Source organism: Lissotriton vulgaris, chromosome 1_1, assembly GCF_964263255.1.
Source record: "Lissotriton vulgaris chromosome 1_1, aLisVul1.2, whole genome shotgun sequence".
Lineage (NCBI taxonomy): Eukaryota > Metazoa > Chordata > Amphibia > Caudata > Salamandridae > Lissotriton > Lissotriton vulgaris.
This window is the reverse complement of record NC_141685.1, coordinates 711,452,273-711,473,448: the sequence shown is the minus strand read 5'-3', so window position 1 is coordinate 711,473,448 and position 21,176 is coordinate 711,452,273. Positions and strand designations below refer to the sequence as shown.

Here is a 21,176-nt window from a genome sequence, read left to right as displayed (position 1 = left end):
TTCAGTTCTAGTTAATTGATTTAGACCTCTGGAGAGATCAACAATTATAAAACAATAAAATATTGCTAGTTTGTTTCCAAATAATGATATCAATAATTTCTAAAAAAGTGTTAAAATGTACTAAAAAGTTTTAAAACAGTATAACATACATATTGTTTAGGAGGAAACATAATTAAATTGATCAAATCCTCAACTCTCATTATATTAAATGTAAAGGAGTTAAATAACAGGTATGTGGTACAGCAAGTGCAGGACATACAAACAGTACTTGTTTTAAATCTTGAATCCTTCCATTACATAAATGACAGAAATTTGTTTCATTTTTCGAAATGGACAGATGGCTTTTCAATGCATTTTGGGGAAGAAAACTCAACCTATGTGCTAATATGAATCTCCTAAATCCAAGATCTAGTAAAAGAGATAAATACTTTTGTAGGCGTTTATATGCTATAATATCTAGACAGGTTTTATATAGTTTGGATTTCTTGCAGTGCATACTGTTTTCAGAATAACTGAGTCTTGGAACCGTATTTTTAAAAAGTGTCTTATTTGTCCAGAAGACCATGACTTCAAGTATTGAATCTTACAACCTAATTTTTCTAGTGCACATTTGAGATTTCCAGTCCAAATATAGCTTTTCTATTCTGCAACAAATATTTCCTGCTTTAATAAATCTCTAAGAGTGCCTTCTCCTGCAGTAATAGACAGTAAACCCAACGTACTATATTTACAATAGCAAATGAGCTCATTAGTACAAGTTTTAATAACAACGCCTGAACTGGAATTGCTTGGCTCACCGTTGTTAATTTTCGCAAACCTTACCTTCATGTTAATTTAAGAATGACCATTTATTAAATGGGATGTGCTCCACTGTGTATGTGAGTATTGGAGCAATTTTGACTTGTTTTCTAATGAATAGTTGAAATGTCTCCTTTCAGAGGCTGAATAAGATTTGTTTAAAACACCAGACTGTGCACACAGCTTATTCCGTGGATGTGAGAGATGCAATTTACTATGCAGATTCTAAGAACAAACTTTGCCTAGATATGTACAGGCATTCACCTCTTTTAGGGAGTTTCCACCTAGCGTCCAGGAAAAGCAGCGGCTCTGTTTTTTCCCTTTGAATGCTAATATTTTAGTTTTGGGTACGATAATATTTAAGGAATTATTTGTGCAGCTCAAAAGATGTGATACTTCGTGGAAAATTTCTGATATTTACAAATTGTACAGGTAAGTCATCTAAATAGGGAAAAGAAGAGGAGCCAGCAGGCAACCCAAATTCAAGCCATTATTAGTTTGAATTATAGGGGTTAGGCCTTTATTCTCGCCCAGTACAATTCTCCATCATGTAGATGAGTGAAGAGTATTCTCAATCTTTAAAGATTTATAGAACTATCCAGAACAAGTTAATTCCTCCATAAAATGTGCCTGTCCATTTAATCAAATGCCATTGAGAAGTCTATAAAATCTGTTTACAAATTTTGCGGTTTTCCAATGACATACCTATCAATCATATTTTGGACAATTGTGATATTATCATTAACTGAATGATTGGGTCTTAAACTGGCCTGTTCATGTGGGATGATTCTTTTTTCATTATCCCAGTATTGAAGCTGCTATAATATACTTACTGCAAGGATCTTTTCTGTGGCATCTAGGAAAGTGATCTGGTGAATATAACTTGGAAGTGCTTGGGAACCTTTCTTATGCAGTTGCATTATAATGCTGCCTTGCCAAAATGGGAAACGGGACCTGTCTGATAGCAGTATAAAGTGATGATAAAAATGTTCGCCATGTCTCAGGATCCTTTTTTATGACTGTTCCAGGAATTTCATCTGGACCATTGCTGAAGAAGCTTTTAGTCATTTTATGTAATCTTCTATCTTACTACTTGTGAGAGAAGTTATTTCCCTGAAGAATTCACCGTATTGTATGTGTGTTTTAAAATCCCTTTATCAGTTTCTAAAGCCATACTTTTCCTGTAGAGATTTGAAATATATTTATTCCAGGCTGATCCTGGAATAGAGACAATAGACAGAGCATTTATAGTGCCACAGTGTGGCACAATTAAACTCCGGGAATGCCTTGAGTTTTTATTTTATGCTGCTCGCTGTAAATTGAACCACTTCTGGTCAACTATTTTCTATTGTAAGGTTAAACAAATTCTTTTTTTCCAGAGAATGTGAATTTCTTTATTTCCATAGACAGAATATTCAACAAATTGAACACAAGTAATTTTATCTATTTTTACAAGATATTCATATCCAGTTAATTTCCTGATACCTTATCTTCTTTTTAGTAATTTATTAGGAATCTTTATCTCATTAGTTGCTTGGGCCATTAGTTTTTCAAGTGAACAGTTGTGCACCTCATTATCCTTGGGAAATTTCCAATGGGACAATGGGGATTTATTTAAAAATTAATATGTAATAACTCTATAAGAGATCTCTCTCACCTATCCGCATTAAGATTGACTGGAAAAGAGGATATCGGAATATTTCGGGCATCTTTGAGCTCTTTATAACAATATTGTTTCAAGTCTGCTTTGGAAATTTTAGCGTTGAAATCTCCCACCAAAAGCACAATAAAGTTATTTATGCCATCTATTACTATTTCAGCAAGTTCAAATATTTGGTTCAAAGTAGAGGTATTTTGCTAACCGGGGGTCGGGGGGGGGGGGGAATATATAAACATTAACAATCAATATTGGTGGTTATACTTCTTGCGGGGTGTATAATACGAATACCTTGCATATTTTTTAACGGCTGGGTAAGAATCTCAAAGGACGAATAATCTATGTAAAGCAAAATGGCAAAGCCTTCTTTAGCATGGTCTTCTGATTTTGGTTACACAGTTACTTCTATTATGAAATACATATCTGAAATAAGTTGATAGCGTGCCAAGTCTCCTGTAGAGAAATAGTCTATGGTCTCAAGTCAGCAACCAAGATGATTTTCTGTTCTGCGAAGCCTCCCAGATTCCAGCTTATTATTGTAAGGTTATAACTAAAAAGGTAAGTTAAAGAACTATTTTGATTTTTTTTTCATTAATTGAGTTGGCAAGATAGGTCCAAAATTCCTCCTTGAATACAAGCACTCGAGCTTGGTATTCCCAATTTTTGTTTTGTCTATCATTTGAGCAAACATGTTTGATAAAATAATCAAAATGACTCCAATTACTTTTACAGCAGGGTAAATTTGACGTTTCTATATAAAAAATGTGACTATGGGATTTTTTTAAATTTAATGGAGAAATACTGCGTACGTTGTCGGCATTCTGTAAAGGATCACTTTTCTTCATGATTAATGATGGTATGAGATTCTACCCATACTGTGTATGAATCATGTTTTATTCGGAAGGAGACAGTTTTAGTTCTGCTGATGAAAAGGATTTCATTTGAGGATGAGTATGTAAAAGGTGGAGGATGATTCTTTGTCTATTTAATGGACTATTATCGTTTGGAATAATACCTATAATTTTAATAATCAGTGAGAAATAAAATACATTTCCAGTTTCTACTTTATCTCCTTAGTTATTGCAACTGCGGGATCTTCAGGTTTAAGCACTCTTCCCTCTGGTACTAAACAAGTGGCTTTAAATTCTGGAGCTTGAGAATTTAGCAAGCTACCTTCATCAATGTAGGTAAAAGGAGATAAATCCAGAAGTAGCTCCTGGTCCTGGTCTATAGGTGGTTCTGTATTAATGGAAGTAGACATTTTATTCCTTGCTTTGCGGTCTTCCTTTAAGTTGAATCTTATAATTTTTTTACCTTTTCTAGAGATTCTGCTCTTGGTCTTTCCTTTTTTTCAGATTTCTTTTGATCTTTCATAATGTGGGGTTTCCATAATATATGAGTCTATCACTATTACCCCTTCTGGATCATAACAATCTTCCGTGTACTTTATAGTAGGTTGTTTTCTGAAGTCCAGAAAGTAAGGAGTGGAAGTTGAATTCGAGCAATATTGAAAATCTTGAGCCCCTCAGTGAACAATTTACGCAAAGAGAAAACTGCACCAAAATTCTTTGATTTCTGCTGATCTTTGTAACTCTGCCACACAGTAACATGTTCTATTTACAGCATCCCTTATATGAGGTGTTCCTGCTATAATAAAAATATTCTTTGTGAACCGCTGCTTCTAATTACAGATTCCTCACCTAGGCATATTCCTCAGCATCAGAATACATCTGTGAAATCTTGAGCAGTACCTGTGCATACTGGTAGGTGGCGTCAAGTAGGTCCATGTCAGCATCATCCTTGTCTAAAATAACATGTGCGGTAGCTTTATAAGCGGCACCCTGACACACTGCTATCAGTTTCTTTCTTTTCCCGACAATAGCGCAGATCTGGAGAGCTACTTCGGCCCTTTTTTTACCCCTTTTTTCAACCCTTGTGTTCATTCCTTTTGAGCTTTGCTTCCATTGTGAGAGGGATATGTCCTGTAACATACCCAAGGGATTTAAACCCTGTGAGGAGAGTCACAGACTCTCGTCTGTGACATTCCTCACAGGGTTGTGGTCAAACCATGCCCACAAGGCCTGCGCCGACTGCCGCAAGCAAGCAATGACATTCCTGGTGTTGTGACAGAAGGTTCCACGCCTATCTCAGCCCCAAACCCAAGGGAGAACTTTGGCCTGTTCTTGGAGCCAATCCCACGGATGATTGTCATCCTACTTCGTCGTCAAAGTAGGGTAAGTCATAAAAGCACACAATGTTGAAGCGTATTTCGGCTTGCCCTAGCAAGTGCCGCATTTCTAAGACCCCATCCTGCATTCCACTTGTGGAGTCGATGTCTGTGTCCGCTCCTCTTTCCCTGTGTTACCTGGACCTAGGGTGACCCCTGCCCAACTCAAGGAGTTCTATTAAGGAATGTACTCCATTTTTGGGCTGAAGGCTCTCTTTGGTGCGTCTTCAGGCCCTGTTCCCTCAGCACAGACTCTGATGCCACTTGAAAAGGATCCTCTCCTGACTCAGAGACGGTGCCACCCAGACTGCATCAACACGCATCCTTGAACAGACCCACCTTCTCAGAGGGGCTTGATGATCAAGAGTTCTATGGCAGAAGTGCTTCAACCAAGGGTAAATTGTGCAGAGCTCCTGCTCTTTAAAAAAGGCCCTCACAACGTTCTCCTGGGCTAAACCCTGCATGGCAGCTCCTGTGTTCAGGATGATTGCCTGTACCCCACTACTAGAGACCCGGCTTTCTGAACCCAGCATCTCTCTCCCAAGAGCTTTGTACTGCAGGGCTCAGCAACCAAGCTTAAACTTAGTGCATTCCTTAGCACTCAACTGGATACGGAATTTAAGAGGCTGGGTATTTTTGGGAAGAGGGTCTTTTCTTCCACCAGCCTGGCATTATGGTCTGTGTGCACTACATGCCTCTTGGGCCACTATACTTATGGCTTGTTGGGCTCAGCTGCACACCTGCTACCCATGCTTCCTGAAGAGGTCTGGGCCATCTTAAACTAGGCACTGATTTATGGTCGTGACGCAGCAAAGTTCACCATTAAGTGCAGACTGGACACCACCAACTCACTAGGCAGGGACATGGCCTCAACAGTGACATTCCACAAAACATGCCTGACTGAGATCGACAGGGTTTTCAGGGATGTCCACTCTTCCCTGTTTGACAGGCTCTTTGACTGCTCCTGCTTATTTGGGGACAAGACAAACACAGAGCTCAAACGCTTTAAGATGGATTCAGTCAGTGCCAGGTCCCTAAGCCTCTCCAGACAACAGCATCAAGCCTCCTTTTACCCCTTCTGATGCCATGGCCAGGCTCCCAGGTTTTTCCACAACTCCACCCTACCCCCAGGGCCAGCAAGCTTCTCAGTCCTTTCGTGGGAGAGAACATGGAGCCCACAGAAGATATTGAACTCACACCCAGTGTACTTTCTAGTTCCCCCTCCCCTCCAGCTACCTCTAAATCTCTTTGATGGGTCTTCAGCACAGCACCCCATCCTAATGGCAAACAATAACCTCCGACAAGTCAGTGCCCCAGATCGGGTAAGGGGCTAGTGCCCTTCTGTTTCTGGCAACCCTTCCTACCTTGTCACCGTTCCCAGAACAGGTGACAGAAGGCCATCTATTCTTGCTCCTTCAAGAAGTGTAGCGTCTGCTGGCCAAAGCAGCCATCAAGATGGTGCCAGCATCAGAGATCTTGTGTGGTTGTTATTCCCGCTGCTTTTTGCTGCCTCTGTCCTAGCCTAGATCTTGGTCCTTTCAACACCTTCCTACGGAAATAGACATTCAAGATGCTCACCTTGGCTCAGATTCTGTCTGCCCTGGACCCTGAAGACTGGATGGTAGCATTGGACCTCCAGGGGTCATACTTCCACATTCCTGGACCTACAGGCCCACAGGCGTTACCTTCAGTTCATGGTAGGTCATGAGTATTTCTAGTTCACTGTGCACCCTTATGGCGTCACCAGTGACCCTCAAGTGTTCACAAAAGTAACAGTGGTGAGGTCAGGGTGTATAGTTTTGCACTGCCACAAAAACTGGCTGTTGAAGGAGGGCTTGCTGCAGGTAGTCGTCACCCACCTTCAGAATATGGCAAACCTTCTGCAATCCTGGGGCTCACTGTCAATATGCTTAAGTCACACCTGACTCGTTTGCAGAAGTCCCCTTTCATCTGAGCCATTCTGGACACAGTGCAGTTCCACACCTACACTCTGGAGTAGAGACTCCAAGGCATTTGTGTTATGAACCCAAGGTTTCAAACTCAGCCCTGGATTTTGATAAGACTGATGACTGACTCTGAGGCTGCTGGGTCTGATGGTCTCCTGCATCCTGCTGGTGAAGCATGCTCTATAGCAAGTGATACTAAAAGTACGGCCCAGGGGGCTGCCGGCAGTCCTCCTGGCCTTTACATGCTTCCCCTTAGTCAACAGCAGCTCTGGGCTGCTGTTTAGCCGACTCAGCACTAACATCAAAAAGATGTTAAATAATAAGACGAGCATTTATTTAAAGACTAATTGAGGTTAAAGAAAGTTCATAACTAGGGTATCCTGCACCACTTAACTTTAGGAACACCTACATTTATAAGGGCATCTTGCAGAAGAAGTGTAATCATATGATAAAGTATCTTTAGAATTCAAAATGGGAATATTAACACACAAGATTATCAGTGCAATGAGAAGTATTTTCTTTCAAATGTCGATTTAGAAACGTCACCCCCTCCCCCCCCACTGCCCCCCACTGCCAACAATGTCAATTATTAACTAAGAGGCAAGTCAGTTGTAATGTGCACTGTTTGGGTGGCCTGGATTAATATTCCACATAAAAACATAGTTTATTAAAATTAAACTCAGGAGAAGGTCTTTGCAGCACACATCCTGAAGTCATGTATTTCAAGATCCTCTTATATGTGATAATGAAGAAAAAAGTTTAAAAGTGTAGTAAAACAATTGGCTAGGATCACAGAATTTAGTTAAGTGGGAAAGCTGGGAATTATCTCAAGTTTTCTAGTTTCACACTGTGCAATTGACCCACTAGATGTATATGTGTTGCTTCCCCTACACTCACCTGACCTCCACCCCTATAAACTCCTAAACACCACCCTGCTAGCATCAGTGCAGCCTTTGGTCACATCACAGACCACACATTTTGGCCCCAGTGAAAATGTTTGCAATGTACCAATGCTCTGTAGCTTATGCAGGCACTGCAGTGGGATCTGAAGTCCGAGTGGGCACAGCACCAAGGGAATCTCTCCAGCCTGCCCCCGATTTCAGAGACTGCAAAATACCTGCAATGGTGGTCGATAAACCATGACTGGATCAGCGGCAAACCCTTCTCCCTTCCCCACCTAGAGCTGACAGATACCACAAAAAGCAAGGTTTTATAGCCCGCAACTCACCCTCATTTGGTCACCAAAGAAACTGATGTCAGTGCTCCAGGGTGGAGCTTATATAGGCAGTGCGCTGATCACTTACGATGTCGATGCAGATCCATTCAACGGCAACTACCAGTGAGTAGAGGCAGTGCTTAAGAATTTCCAGATCCAGTCTTATGCCCGAGGAATATGTGGTTTGATAGTCTCCTCTAGAAAATCATTACTGAACATAAGTAACTTGATCACTACGTTTTGGACCTATGCACACACTTTATGAAGTAAATTAAGTAAAATAAATAAAAGTGGGGACATTGTGAATACAGTTGTTTTGTCAAGAGATCTTTAGCACTGATAGTTTAGACTCCAGTCACTGAACAGACAAGTCACACTGCCACCTCTAACTACAAAATCTGTTATGTTTACATAATGCTGTAACGTTTCTGGTGAAGGGCATAACAAGAGTTTTGTAGCTCTTAACTCACCCTCATTTGGGGACGACATCTGCACTGGGGCCTTCTTGTCTCCCACCAGCTTTTCCTCCTCACTTGCCCTGCTGCTGGGTGAGACAGACTCCAGTTGCAATGCAGTACCAAAGTTCAGATGTAGAAAGAGCAGTGAATCAGAACAATCTTCCAATCTCATGTTTCATATGCTGTAAATTGTAGATGTTACTTTTACTCCGGTTCTCGTTTTATAGTCTTTCGGAAGATAGATGTCAGGGTTAGCTTTGGGATTCCACCTAGTGACCTACAAGGGACCATGTTGTTTCAGTGTTGAACATTCAGTTCCTTGATTTCTCCCAGCGGAATGCTGTAAATAGTTTAATAGTTCCATAAAAACATTGCTTCTTTTTTAGCAAGCATTGGTAAAGCCAGTAGGTCTTGCATTTGGGACCTATTAACTTTGTCAATCTCATTTTGCGACCAATGTTGGTGGTCACATCATTCCACCATAACAACCATATGTGACAATGTATGCGTGCATATGTGTCAGAAAGCACACGTGCACCGGCGCAATGACGTGGATGCCACTTTCTTTAAGTTTTTATTAAGTGATCCAAGATGGCGAACACCATTTAAATCAGTAAATATCAAAATAAAGAATCATTTTAGTGTGAAAGTGAATATTTTAAAAAGAAAAAGAACCTCAGGAGTGGAACACTGTAACAGAGGAGCAAGTGGGAGCAGGTTATGGCGAGGAAGGTTAAAGTATTGCAGGAGGGAAAGAGCAACACAGGGTCACGAGGAGGAGCACACATGGAGAGAGGAACACAGTGCAGGAGAGAAAGGAACCTTGAGCACTAAATTAGAGAGCAGAACATGTAACCTGGATCAGGCACACAAGAGCACGAGGAGCACACAAAATGTACAGTAACATAAGGACATATGAGAAAGACAGAAGGTCAAGAACAAAATGGAACTGGAATGGGGTGTGGGGAAAAAGCACCCAAGAGAGAAACACAGAGTGCATTTGGGGCAAGCCTAAGGAGGAGAGAAGGAGAGAGCTGGAAAACATATGCACTCTCATGCAGTGCTTAACCAAGAAAGAAAAAAAGTTCCAGAAAATTGACCAGTAGAAGATAGAAGCCAGACAATCAGAGAAATGGTAAAGAGGCTCTCCTCCTGAGGGGAACAATCTGATGATGAACCAGGAAAATCATTGAATAAGGAGCAAGAAAATTAGTTACTATAAGAAATGCGGGTATTAGTTGGGGAGGGGGGGTTAGGTACCCACTTCAGGTAAGAACCACAAACCTTGTTGGGGTGAATCACTAAAAAGATTAAATTAACCTGATCTCAACTGCTTTGTAGCTGTGGCACAGAGCAGACAAGCGTAACTTAGAGGCAGTGTGTAAAGTATTTATGCAGTGCCAAAATAGTAATTAAATCTAAACACAACCTAAGAAAAATCCCAAACCAGTTTAGCAAAATGGAGTACATTTTAATAGAGAAAAGAACACTTGAATGCCAAACATCCAATTAGGGGAAACAGATATATGAATTTTTAAAGTTTTGAGAAAAAATAGTGACAAGAAGCACAACGTGCCAATGATAGTCAATCGTCGCAGTAGAACATGACCAAGGCGCGATTTGATGCTGACCGAGAAGGAGCGCAGTTCAGATACCCTAACCAGGTTCGTCCTGGTCAAATAATTTACGTTCTGACTTTATTCTTTTAAGTCCCAATCCAACCGAGGTGTACACTTCTAAAGCCTGAAGGACCTCTGGGGAGGCAGATAAAGACTCAGAGTGGCATGCAGAGACTAATAGGAGTGTCAAGTTCAGGTACTGTTGCCACTGGTCTGCTGGGCAGTTGCAGCAAAGGCCCCTTGTAGCTTGTTGTGTCCCCGTAGCTTTAGCAGTAGGTGAGACCTAGGACCACTGGAGTCCACTTATTTTCCCAGGGTACAAGAGAGGCCATGTCCAGTCCTTTCAGGGCTATTCTTAGGTTGCAGACAGAATGTTCAGTCCTATTCAGATCTCCCCCAAGTCCAGGAGTGTTCTGAAGTAGGTGCTTGTAGATGCCACATTTATTCCTGGCATGAGCTAGTGGGTGGGAATGACACCTGGGCATAAACAAATTAATGATGTAAAATGTTGCAGGAACAATCCCACCCCGTTTGGGCATTTTAAATATGGTGGAAGTCTTCAGCCACCCTTAACTTGTTCTCTGAGAGTTGAATGTGTAGGGGATGGTACTATGGTAAACATGGTGTCCTCCCACATCTAACACCAAAATCTAGTTGTATGCTGCCACCGTACGCCCAATAAATCCAAAAGCAGAGTCTGGTAGAATAAAGCAGGGTGTTCCAGCAACCAGACATTGGATATACAAATACTTAATATAGTATACTGTTGTCACCTTTTGATGTACACCCCAAGTGTTATTTATTAAACACCAACAGACCTGTCAAGCAGGACTTGAAACTCCAGCAAGTTTTGGGCTTGTTATGTAAAAAATGAGGCCCACTGGGATTGGAGCCTGTCTGGCCTGTGGCAAAGGAAGAGTCCTGTCCTAGTGTTCACTAACCTTTGCTGATGACAGGGAGGCTTCTTTGAAGTTAATGTAGTCCCTGGGCACAGTCCACCTGCTATACCCTCAAGGGAACAAAAACGCCTCCCTACACCCAGAACCTTTACTCTGCTCTGAGAGCAGTTTTCGCACTGCTAACTGCTAGCTGACAGAAGTGGGAGAACAAATCTATATGGGCCTCCAGAGGCTTTGGGCAAGGAAAAGGTTACTTTCCCCAAAAAACTTTTCCAAAATATTTATTACAAATCCAACTTCACAAATGAATTGGGCTTGTAATAAATATTTTGAAAAGACCCAAAATAAAATTTGTAGTTCTTTCCTTGTCAGAGATAATATTATTAAATATAATTTGCATTCCAATGTTTTCCTATGAATCGGCTAACCCTACTACAGTGAAAATAGCTCTTGGGACTTTTTCGCTGCAAGGACAAGATTAACGTTTAGATGTCCTTCTTTTAAATATCATGCACCCTGCTTTATGGGCACCAGCACCTACCCAAGGTCGAATTTGCAATTTAAAACTGCACAGCTAGGCAACACTTGTAGGCCTGATACCATGTTTCACACTGTCACAATAAGTGAGGCAGTCTAATAGCAACATTTCCCTTACAGGCCCTGGGATCATCTTGTACTATATGCTAGGGACTTATAGATAAGGAAAATGTACGGATTATGAATATTCAAATGCAACCATGTTTAAAGAGTGAGCACACGTGCTTTACTACTAGTTAGCAAGAGTAAAGTGCCTAGAGTTCTAAAACCAGCAAAATATTGGGTCTATCAAAAAGCAATAAATCTGAGTGACCACACAGAAAAGGCTAATTTCCTACAGTGATAATAAAGCAAACTAATATTAAACAATGGGTGGACTGTAAGCCCACAACAGTTCTTGGTGAGCCTACAATAAGCCTTTTGCAAGCAGGCAGCTTGCACAGTCTGGTAGGCTTGACCTAAAAAATACTTTTCACTTGGATCACTGTTGATCTAGGGTGCTAGAAGTACAGAGATTCAAGTACATGATGGAAAGATAAAATAATGCCATACCTAAGTAGAATAGAAATGTGGCTGGTTTTATTGCCTTGATGTTTTGTACCTGTTGTTTTACAAAATCTGGACCAGTGACTTTCCATTCTTTCTAGGAAGGACACAAATGCATGTCCCAGTTGTGGAGAGTCCTCGATTGACTACTCCATGAACACTTAAGAATTCATGAGTGGCAGGCAATAAAGGAAAGGAAAACAGAACAGTTTTATTACCCCTCCCTCTTTTGCAAACAGTGGGTGCACGAGCCCTGGGGAGTTTACCTATAGGACTTTACCTATAGGACTTTGAATGTGCTTGCAGGTAGGTGCCTAACTTCCTTCTGTTAAGTTTTTGAGGTGGCTGCTTTTTACCATCATTAAGGTTCATTTTGTGCTCCTCATGTACCTTCCTTAAAAGTGTTTTAGTGTAGTTTGTGCTAAAATGCTGTCCAGTTGCATACCCAAAGATAATTTTTTTCTTTCAATTTTTTTCTTCTTCAAGTGCCGCCATTACTTGTTGGTGAGCACACCTCACTTCAACTAAAAAAAATATTTGTGTGTTTTGCCTCAATTAAATATTTTCTTTGACTTGGGGCTGTTGATATGTGGTCTAAATCAAACCCACGATTATTGAGAGAGTACTTGGGAACCACAGCAGGTTCTCATTCATTTTTATTTGTTTCCCATTTTTAGTATGTTACTTTATATAGAAGCACAGGTGCACCTAGATATTCTTTTATAAAGAGAACCATCCCGTGAGGAAGTGAATTGTACAGAAAGCTTAAGTGGTTGTTGTGAGGATTGTCATGCATTATATGGTGTGGGACCTCACAATGTAATACACTCATGAAGCTTTTTTTGGGTCTAGTCCGGCTCATTCATAAAACATTTTGCACAACCCTGGGTAACCAGCGTAAAACATTTTTACTCACCAAACAATAGATTAAGAAAGTCCCACAACATGAAAGAAATCCAACACCATTTATTAAAATAGATATTTTTTTAATGAATTTTAACACACCAAAGCAAACATAATTCACGGGAGAGTTCCAGGGATATAGATTTTTAAGGAAATCATAAATATCAGCTTTTTAGTCCATTTGCAATAAGCATTGGTAATCATAAAATATGGAACCTTTCCAAAACCTTTAAAGAGTTGCATTTGACTAATCTGGCCCAGACTGGGTGACCAATTTCAACAGGGAGATGGTCAGGGATGTCAATAAGGATTACTTGGACAATTACCTGGTCACCAAAGCAGTCTCAAGCCCAGTTCCACACTTTACACTTTGCAAAGGGGCAATTCCTCTCGAGTGTTGTTACCATTTTTCCATCAAATGTGGCTTTTCCTTAGGAGCTCGCCTCTTGGGCCAACATCCTGGGTGGTTTCCTGTGAGGGGGAGGTAACACCGCAATCTGCAGTAGGCTTCTATTGTTGCTGTACATGTTTGCACTCCTCCGCAGTAGGGCAGAAAGCTATGTGATGGCCAGCATCTTGGTAGAAAAACGGGTCAGTAGAGTGACAAATTTGTTGTCCCTTAAATATACCTTCAATTCAACTTGGGCTTCAAGTAAGGATTAATAACACAATTAATTTGATGCTTTGAAGTATCCATTTGACTAGTCCCATTCAAAAGCGTTGAAGGGTGGGATGTCTGCCTGTAACTCCGTACTAGCCAATGGGGCTACTGGCCTTTCCACAGTTAAAAAAACAGTTTGAGACTTTTACTCTTAGGGCATATTAAAGTACATGACCCACCTAATAATATGCAGCTCCCTCCTTTAGGGCTCGATAGGCCTTCCTTGGGGAAGACTTGTCAATATTGTTAAGGGAAGTGTGGGCGTTTACATTAGTTCAAATGGCAAGTTGAACTATCAGTTCTGTGGTCACTGGTTTCAGTGCCAATGGATACTATTGTATGTATGCTGACAGAACGTCTCTTGAATAAAAGCTGAATAAAAGCTGTACCAGTGCCAAGGACAGACCTATGGGTAATGTAGAGTACCTTGAAGATCAATAATCGTGCTGTGGGTAGCTACTGAAGGTGCTTCAAGGGCTAACGTGATGTGAACATGTTGGTGTAGAAAAGGTTGGACTGCTGCATTCTGTAGACTTTGAAGTTTTCACAGAACCTAGAGTGGTGTTGCTAGGTAAAATAAAACATGGGTTGAAATGCTACAGAGTGATTGCCAGTGGTTAGAGTATTAGTGAACATTCCTCCCATCACCTTTCGAATGCTTGATCTAATGCAATAAGTGGCCATGGGTACTTTCAAATGTGGGTCGTTTGCTCGCTGTTCCTGAGGATCCAACTTATAGCTCACTGACTAGGTAACTAAGACACTGAACTATGTTAAAACATTTGCACTCTGAAAGTTTGAATATGACAGGAAGCAGGAGTACAAACGAAGAGAGCATGGGTGATTTCACAGATATGCTTCATATTCCGCATGTTGCAAAAAGGTAAACCTATTCGTACCACAGTGGTTATAGAAAATTGGGTCTAGATGTACCTCGTTGAATAGCTTCAAGTATGAAACATGTATAGAAAAGTATCATATATATTGGATGAAGTCATCAGTGATATAATTTGAGATGTCATCAGGGATGTCATCAATGATGTAATTTAGCGTCATGAGAATTGAATTATGTGAGGTCATAAGCAGTACATGGTGGAGACACAAGTTTTTGTTAGTTCTCTGAATTATAACTGGCCATATTTCAACACCTAAACATAACATTCTGTTAGCCTTTTGTTTTCTCAATATGTATTTATTGCTCACCATTTGACGAATCTCCAGGAAACTTCAAAGGCCTATTCCCTTTTCTTCATTCGCTCATGCTGAAAAGTTTCCTGGTGATTAGTTAATGGGGGGCAAAGGAAAAAAGGGAGTTCCCTAAACATGTTTTTCCACCAATGCATATTCCATAGACTTTTAAAACCGACGTAGCGGCAGAATGGCGGAGCGGACTTTCGTGACATTTGGCAGGAACATAGATTAAGTTGTGGAAAGGGTGCTTTTTCTTATCTGATCAGGACTGGTTCATCAGATTTTAAGTAAGGGAATAAAACTTAGTGATGGAAATGAAAATAAAATGTAAAAAGCGCCCTAATACCCAAAGTTGTCTAGGCACTGATATATTGGGAAGCAGTATAATGCAGTACCTTTGCAGCATACCGCGGTACATGGTGATGATGAAACACAATATGACTGGTTAATTGAAGTCCGTACAAAATGAGAAGGCAGCCATATTGTTTGACTACACTTTGCCTTGTTCTGTGTTTTAATGTAAAATATAGGTTATTACTCTTGTTGTGATGTAGAGGAAGAAATGAGGTAGTATACCAAACTCTATAGCAGTCGGGAAAAGTAGTTCTATTGATTTATATATTTTTTTTAACGTTTATGGAGTACCGCTGTACACTAGCAAAAGTATCTAGAAAGTACTGAGGTATTTACTGAAATACAGAAAGAATACTCTTATATGAGAAAATAAAATTATGCATAATTTAGGGAGGCTGTGTTCTTTTAAGTAAACCTATTTTTATATGTTTGTCAAGTCAGTTACTTAGGTTTAAAATAAAAATATGGTTTCCATATGTAGACAAATGTACACCATCAGGATGATATAGCACTGCATTGTTATAGATTATTTTCAAACGAAATACAGAAGACCTGTTATGATAGCAAAGGACTGCTGACACTGTATTGTTCACGTCTTACAGTCTTTTCAAAATTAGCAGCATTTCAATCGCCCACTTCCACTTTTGCCTGTGACAACTTTTAGAGAACACAAAATATGTGTTTGGAAACTTGGACATTAAGATGGAAAATGTCTCCATCTCAATTTACAATCTAACTCGAGCTAAGTTTCCTATAACATTGTCACTAATGTGGATAACCACAAAGTGCAGATGGTCACATGTTGCAACAGAGGAAAGTAGATGGAGTAACTGATAGCATTTCTAACCTCTTTTACCAATCCATGTTAGTTCAACTCCTTTCAAACCTAAAACATTTTTAACACCTACTTCAAATCAAATCAAAACAGCTTTATTCGGTATGAGGTAAACTACCATAAAAGCATACTAATAGTCTTTTCTGTCTTAAAATGTCACATTGTTACATTAATCCCATAAAACATTTTAAAAGAAATACACAGCAGTAAAAAGGGATTAAAACAAAGACGACGATATTCCATAATCAGTATATTCGTCATAAAGCACAAACTATAAGCATGATTAGGTTGACTAATACACATCACAGAAAGTGCAGTGAGCAAAGCAGCCTACATCATAAAGTGCAAAAGAGAGAGCCTATATCATAGCGATACATAATGTGCAAAATGGCTGAAAAACTTGATGTGCATAAATCGCATTTCATACTAGCGTAAACATTTCTATAGATAAATATAAGAAATAAGCTGTTGGTGTGTAATTGGGCTAAAAACAACACATTATGATTCGCCTAGACAAAACATAAATGGTAATTCCAAAATCATTCCTCCAAATTTTCAAACATTAATGCATTCAGATGTGAAAGATCTCTTTTTCTTCTAATAGCCCTTTGTATAAAAATGATAACTGAGTTCATAATTCTTAAGTTATCCAAACTACATATAAAGGTAAAAGCATATATGCCAAAAAACGAGCATATATGCTGTAAAACTGTCATCCCTAAACTCGTTTTTTGGCATATATGAAGTTTATTGTCCAGGGACATTCCATCATGCATAGCTCAGCGCATTGTTACTTTTGTGAGCTCCTGTTGCATCAATAAATTGTTGAATGCTGCCATTATGGATTTCCTTATCCCAATATAACCATCTGAAGTGTGTCCAATTTCAGTTTTTCATAGGACCAATTTTATTTGCAGCTTCATATTTTATACGACACTGGTGTCTTTTAAGAAGGGTAACTACCACCTTCAGCTGTATACTGGTAGTTGAGACACTAAACTCTTATAATGCTTATTTGTAGGTAATGTACAAAAATGCTGCTTTAATACCAATGTTTGAATGAATTCTGGGAGTTTTTCAGAATTGTTGAAATACAGTCTATTTCAAAATACAATATTGCATTTGGTCTTCAAGATAGACCCGTGCTGCAGAAACTCGAGCAAGCTGTCTTCTGGCCATCTGTAACGTGTATCCAGACTGTCAGTTAAATCGCGGTACTAACCGTGCCCATTTAAAAATTAAAGAATTCTATACAAAAGAACAAATAGGAGATGGTATTGGTTGGAATAACTGACTTGGCTGTCTTATGATAATTCAAATGTATTCTGTGCCATAGTAATAAAAATGAACTTGAACTGTTATGTTACTGTTCTAAGATGGATTTTAACTGATGGGTAAGGATTGTCTTTTTTCCATTGGCACTCGTTTAGGGACATTCTAGTATTTTCTTTATTGTTTGGGCCTTGTGGACTATGTATAGATTTAAGCAAATTCTTGTTGTTAATTTGTCTCTTTCCCTGCACTTTTTGTTACATCTGGGATACAGTCTGACTCATCTGATTTAATATGCATTTCAAAAGATGCCATAAACTATTAAAACACCTTGTTTACAGACAGATGAAATACATTTATTCCAACCAAAAAAATAAAAAATAATAAAAAAAAAAAATAAATAAAGTTAAAAGCATGTTTTTAATGGAAGAGCATGTTCGATGAAAAGATTTGTTTGAAAACTGTCTTCCGAATGTCCTTATAAAAACTTCAAAAGAGCATAAAGTGCATCGTTGACTGGAGGGATTTTCCATCACATGGACATCGGGGTAGAGTGTTAGACCACTTTTCAGTTCTAGGGAATGCTATTAAATAGTGTACAGTACCAAACCTTAATCTGGTAAATAGAATCTGTGTTGCGTGTTTCTTACCAGGGTTAAATATGGTTGTATTCCCAACTCAAGTGGGCTTTCACAGTATACAACAACACTTCGCTTACTGCCTGCAACATCCATTCTTACACGTTCCCTGGCAGTAATATATTTAAGCTTCAGATCACTTTTACTATGTTCCAGAATGTGTGCTGGGTTCTACCTATCAAAATCTATCTTGCAGTTTATTAGCAAGTTGCATATGTGTTCTAACCACTGTATTCTCTTGCTATGATCAAGGGCCAAGCAATCCATAATTAAATCTTTGGTGAATTTAGTTTCATCTATGTGGATAGAATCACTTAGATTTGGAACAGACAGTTCTTTATGCAGTAGCAATGAGCCTTTCTTCTGTCCCCTTTTTTGAAAATGGGTACGATGGCACTTTGTACCCAGGATGCAAGCATTACCCCTCCCAAGCTGTCATTAACAGCCTTTAATAAAATTGGTGTCCAAAATTCGATGTCGTGTTTAAAAGCATCAATGGGTTCCCCAGCCGGTCCAGCGCCCATTCCATTGGCGTGTTTATTCAAGACTATTTCAAATTCTTCTAGCGTTATTGGGGGTGGGTTTACCGGCACAACGAGGATGATATTGCCATTATTGCAAATAGGGGCTTTAATAGCATCGGGATTAAAAATGCTTTCAAAATGTGTTGTCCAGTCTTTTGGAGGAATGACAACATCAATTCTCACCACAGTGTTCTCTTCGAAAAAAGGGATGATCGATTATTTTCCAAAATAAGGCTGCTTGTCGTGTCTCAGCAGCCTGAGCTAATTTTTCCCATGCCTCCTCTCGAATTACTATTTTTCTTTGCTTTAAAATATTTTTATATTCTTTCCTCAGGATGCTTATTCTAGCGCTATCCCTGGTTATATGTTTCACAGCACATTTTAATTCCCTGTTTAACCTAGAGCAGTCTTGGTTGAACCATCTGGGATTAGTTTATCCGGGGCCTTTTCCTATTTTGGGTTGAAAGATCGCCTGCGATTTCGCTGTAATTTTGCAAAGGCATTTATTACATCTTCTTCTATGGAGGAACTATCCAAACTAATTTTTACCTCAGTGAGGTTTTTTTTTGAGATTCTCCATAAATATCGTAGGGTTCACGCCTGACCATTTGATTGAAACTCCATTGTTACCCTGCTTACTGAATGTGCTATCTGGCCCAAACAAATGTAACTGTGCCCAACAAACAAAACTCTAGCTATCTTGCACATACACTAACTTACAAGAATAAGGAGCACAGAGACAGACATACATATATATAAAGAGTTAGACGATTGGCCATTTGGAAAGTACATCATACCAACAATTTAATTTTGAAAGGAGGACAATTATTGGCTTCAATACAATTTGGGCCTCTAATGTAGCACAATATACCTAAACACAGAGAGGTAAGAAAATAAACTAGTGTGCAGCAAAGATGTTTAACAGGTATTAGAAAAGCATTTGAAACATACATTTCCGGTCACATGACAATGAATACTAATTAAAAACTAAATAAGAAAAAACTGAAGAAGTCAAGCACAATGTGATTCGTTGATAACACAAAGTGGTCTGTAACGACAGCCCAATACTACTAAATCCCACCAACAACCATAGATACTCCACAGACTACAGCTCTACATCTGCAAAAGACTTAAGTATATACACTGGTAATTTCTGAGTAAGACGTACCAGTGGTTGTTTAATACGTCAAAGGAAACCTATTCTTAATAATCATCGTAAATTAAGTTTTGAGACAAGAGTAAAGAAAATGTTTTAATATTTTGCATTTCTTCAGCTATTAAACCATAGGGCAAAGAAAATAACTTGTAGATGCCTTTCGGTGCTATGAAGAAGCCTTCAATGTTTATAAAAATAACATTGCATTGCCTGACTTTCTGACATATTTACAAATTATCAACAAATAGAAGCAGAAACAAATATTAATACAGAAATTCTACACAGTATTCCATCTACTAATTATACTTCTACTTTCAGGACTGCTGAGCTACTTGGACAACCAATTATTCATACCCAAGCTGTGTTTGCCATGGACGATGTTCAAAATGCAATGGACCAAGTGAAAAAGAACATAAATAATTTAGATAACTTGGGTCCTGATGGGTTACTCCATCACAACGGGACTGGATATCCTGTCTGCAGAAATATAAATCCCATAATATCGTATGGGATTTAGATTTTGGTGGACGAGATATCCGTCAGCATTGTGACAGATTAACCCATCCGCCGATATCTAAATCCCTTAGTATCTCAATTAAACAGCAAACAACTGGAAATTTACAAATACATACAAGAACCAGTATAGCATGGACTTCAACTTGAAAAGGAAATATATGAAAGTGCTACTTATGAACCTACATTACAAAATAAAGTGAACAAGCACTCACAGGGAATAGCTTTCTTTGATATTATATATTGCTAAGCTAGTAGGAACAGAAAATTACACAACATGAATTAGAGCTAGTAAATTAATGCACATAAGCAGTAATCATATGCTACTTATGTGCATTAAGGTACCAGCTTTAGAAAGCTTTTCCCTGTGACTCCATTATTTGCCAAATGGTGCAAAATTCATAAGCACACCAAAGAACAGCTTTTCAATGGAACTGATTCCTAACCTTAACTATCACCACTGTGTTTTACTATATAAATAAGTGCTTCCATTGCTGCCATTGAACCTACTCTTCTCCTGGGGTACCAGCCTGATTGCCGTTTGAAATAAGTCCCAAGTGGCAAAGCAGCTAATAAACAATACATTTGCAAAATATTACTTTAGAGATGAGAGAGATGGTAAATATGAAAGCAATGTGAACAGATGAGACTGTTTTTTGGAAGGTTGACTCTAAACCATTTCCTGCAGTTCTACATAGACACACCATTAGAGATGGGCCCCAGCAGGAATGGCTGTGCCCACAATTCAGCAGAGGCTTTGGTATTTTTTTTTTTTATGTATATATTTTCGCCATGGACTTTGCATACAAATGTGCAGGTGTGAATCAAGGAGAAGTGTTGGAATTTTCTTTACACCCAGTGGTAACAAATTACATTGTTTGCATTTTTACAGCTTGCAAGATTAAATCATCCGCAGAAGCATCTCTCAAGTCGTGATTGTCTTGTGGATGATGATGACGAACTGGACAGTGTAAGCAAGTATGTAAGCTTCATAAGAATCTTTATTTTCATCAAAATTATATCACAAATGCATTTGGGATTAGGGTCAAAGTGATTACAAATAAATGTAACATACTATGTGTGTAGTTCTAAGTACAAACAGAAGGAACAATATGTCACTCAAAGTTATTCTCTCCACCCAAAACATCAAGAAAAACAAATAGGCTGGTGCCCATTTAATTTTTCCGCTTAGGAGAAGCGACTTATTACTCTGTGCTGACTTGATC

The 21,176-nt window shown here is 39.1% G+C and overlaps 1 protein-coding gene across 2 annotated transcripts in view; it reads left to right on the top strand.

Annotated features, from left to right (window-relative positions):
- Positions 1 to 21,176, top strand: part of DENND1B (DENN domain containing 1B) — a 1,279,546-nt gene that overhangs the window by 1,244,552 nt on the left and 13,818 nt on the right. For both annotated transcript variants that reach the window (XM_086954825.1, XM_086954820.1), the window contains one exon: positions 20,843 to 20,928. In XM_086954825.1, the coding sequence (XP_086810951.1) occupies positions 20,843 to 20,928 (86 nt within the window). The remainder of the gene's footprint in view (positions 1 to 20,842; positions 20,929 to 21,176) is intronic.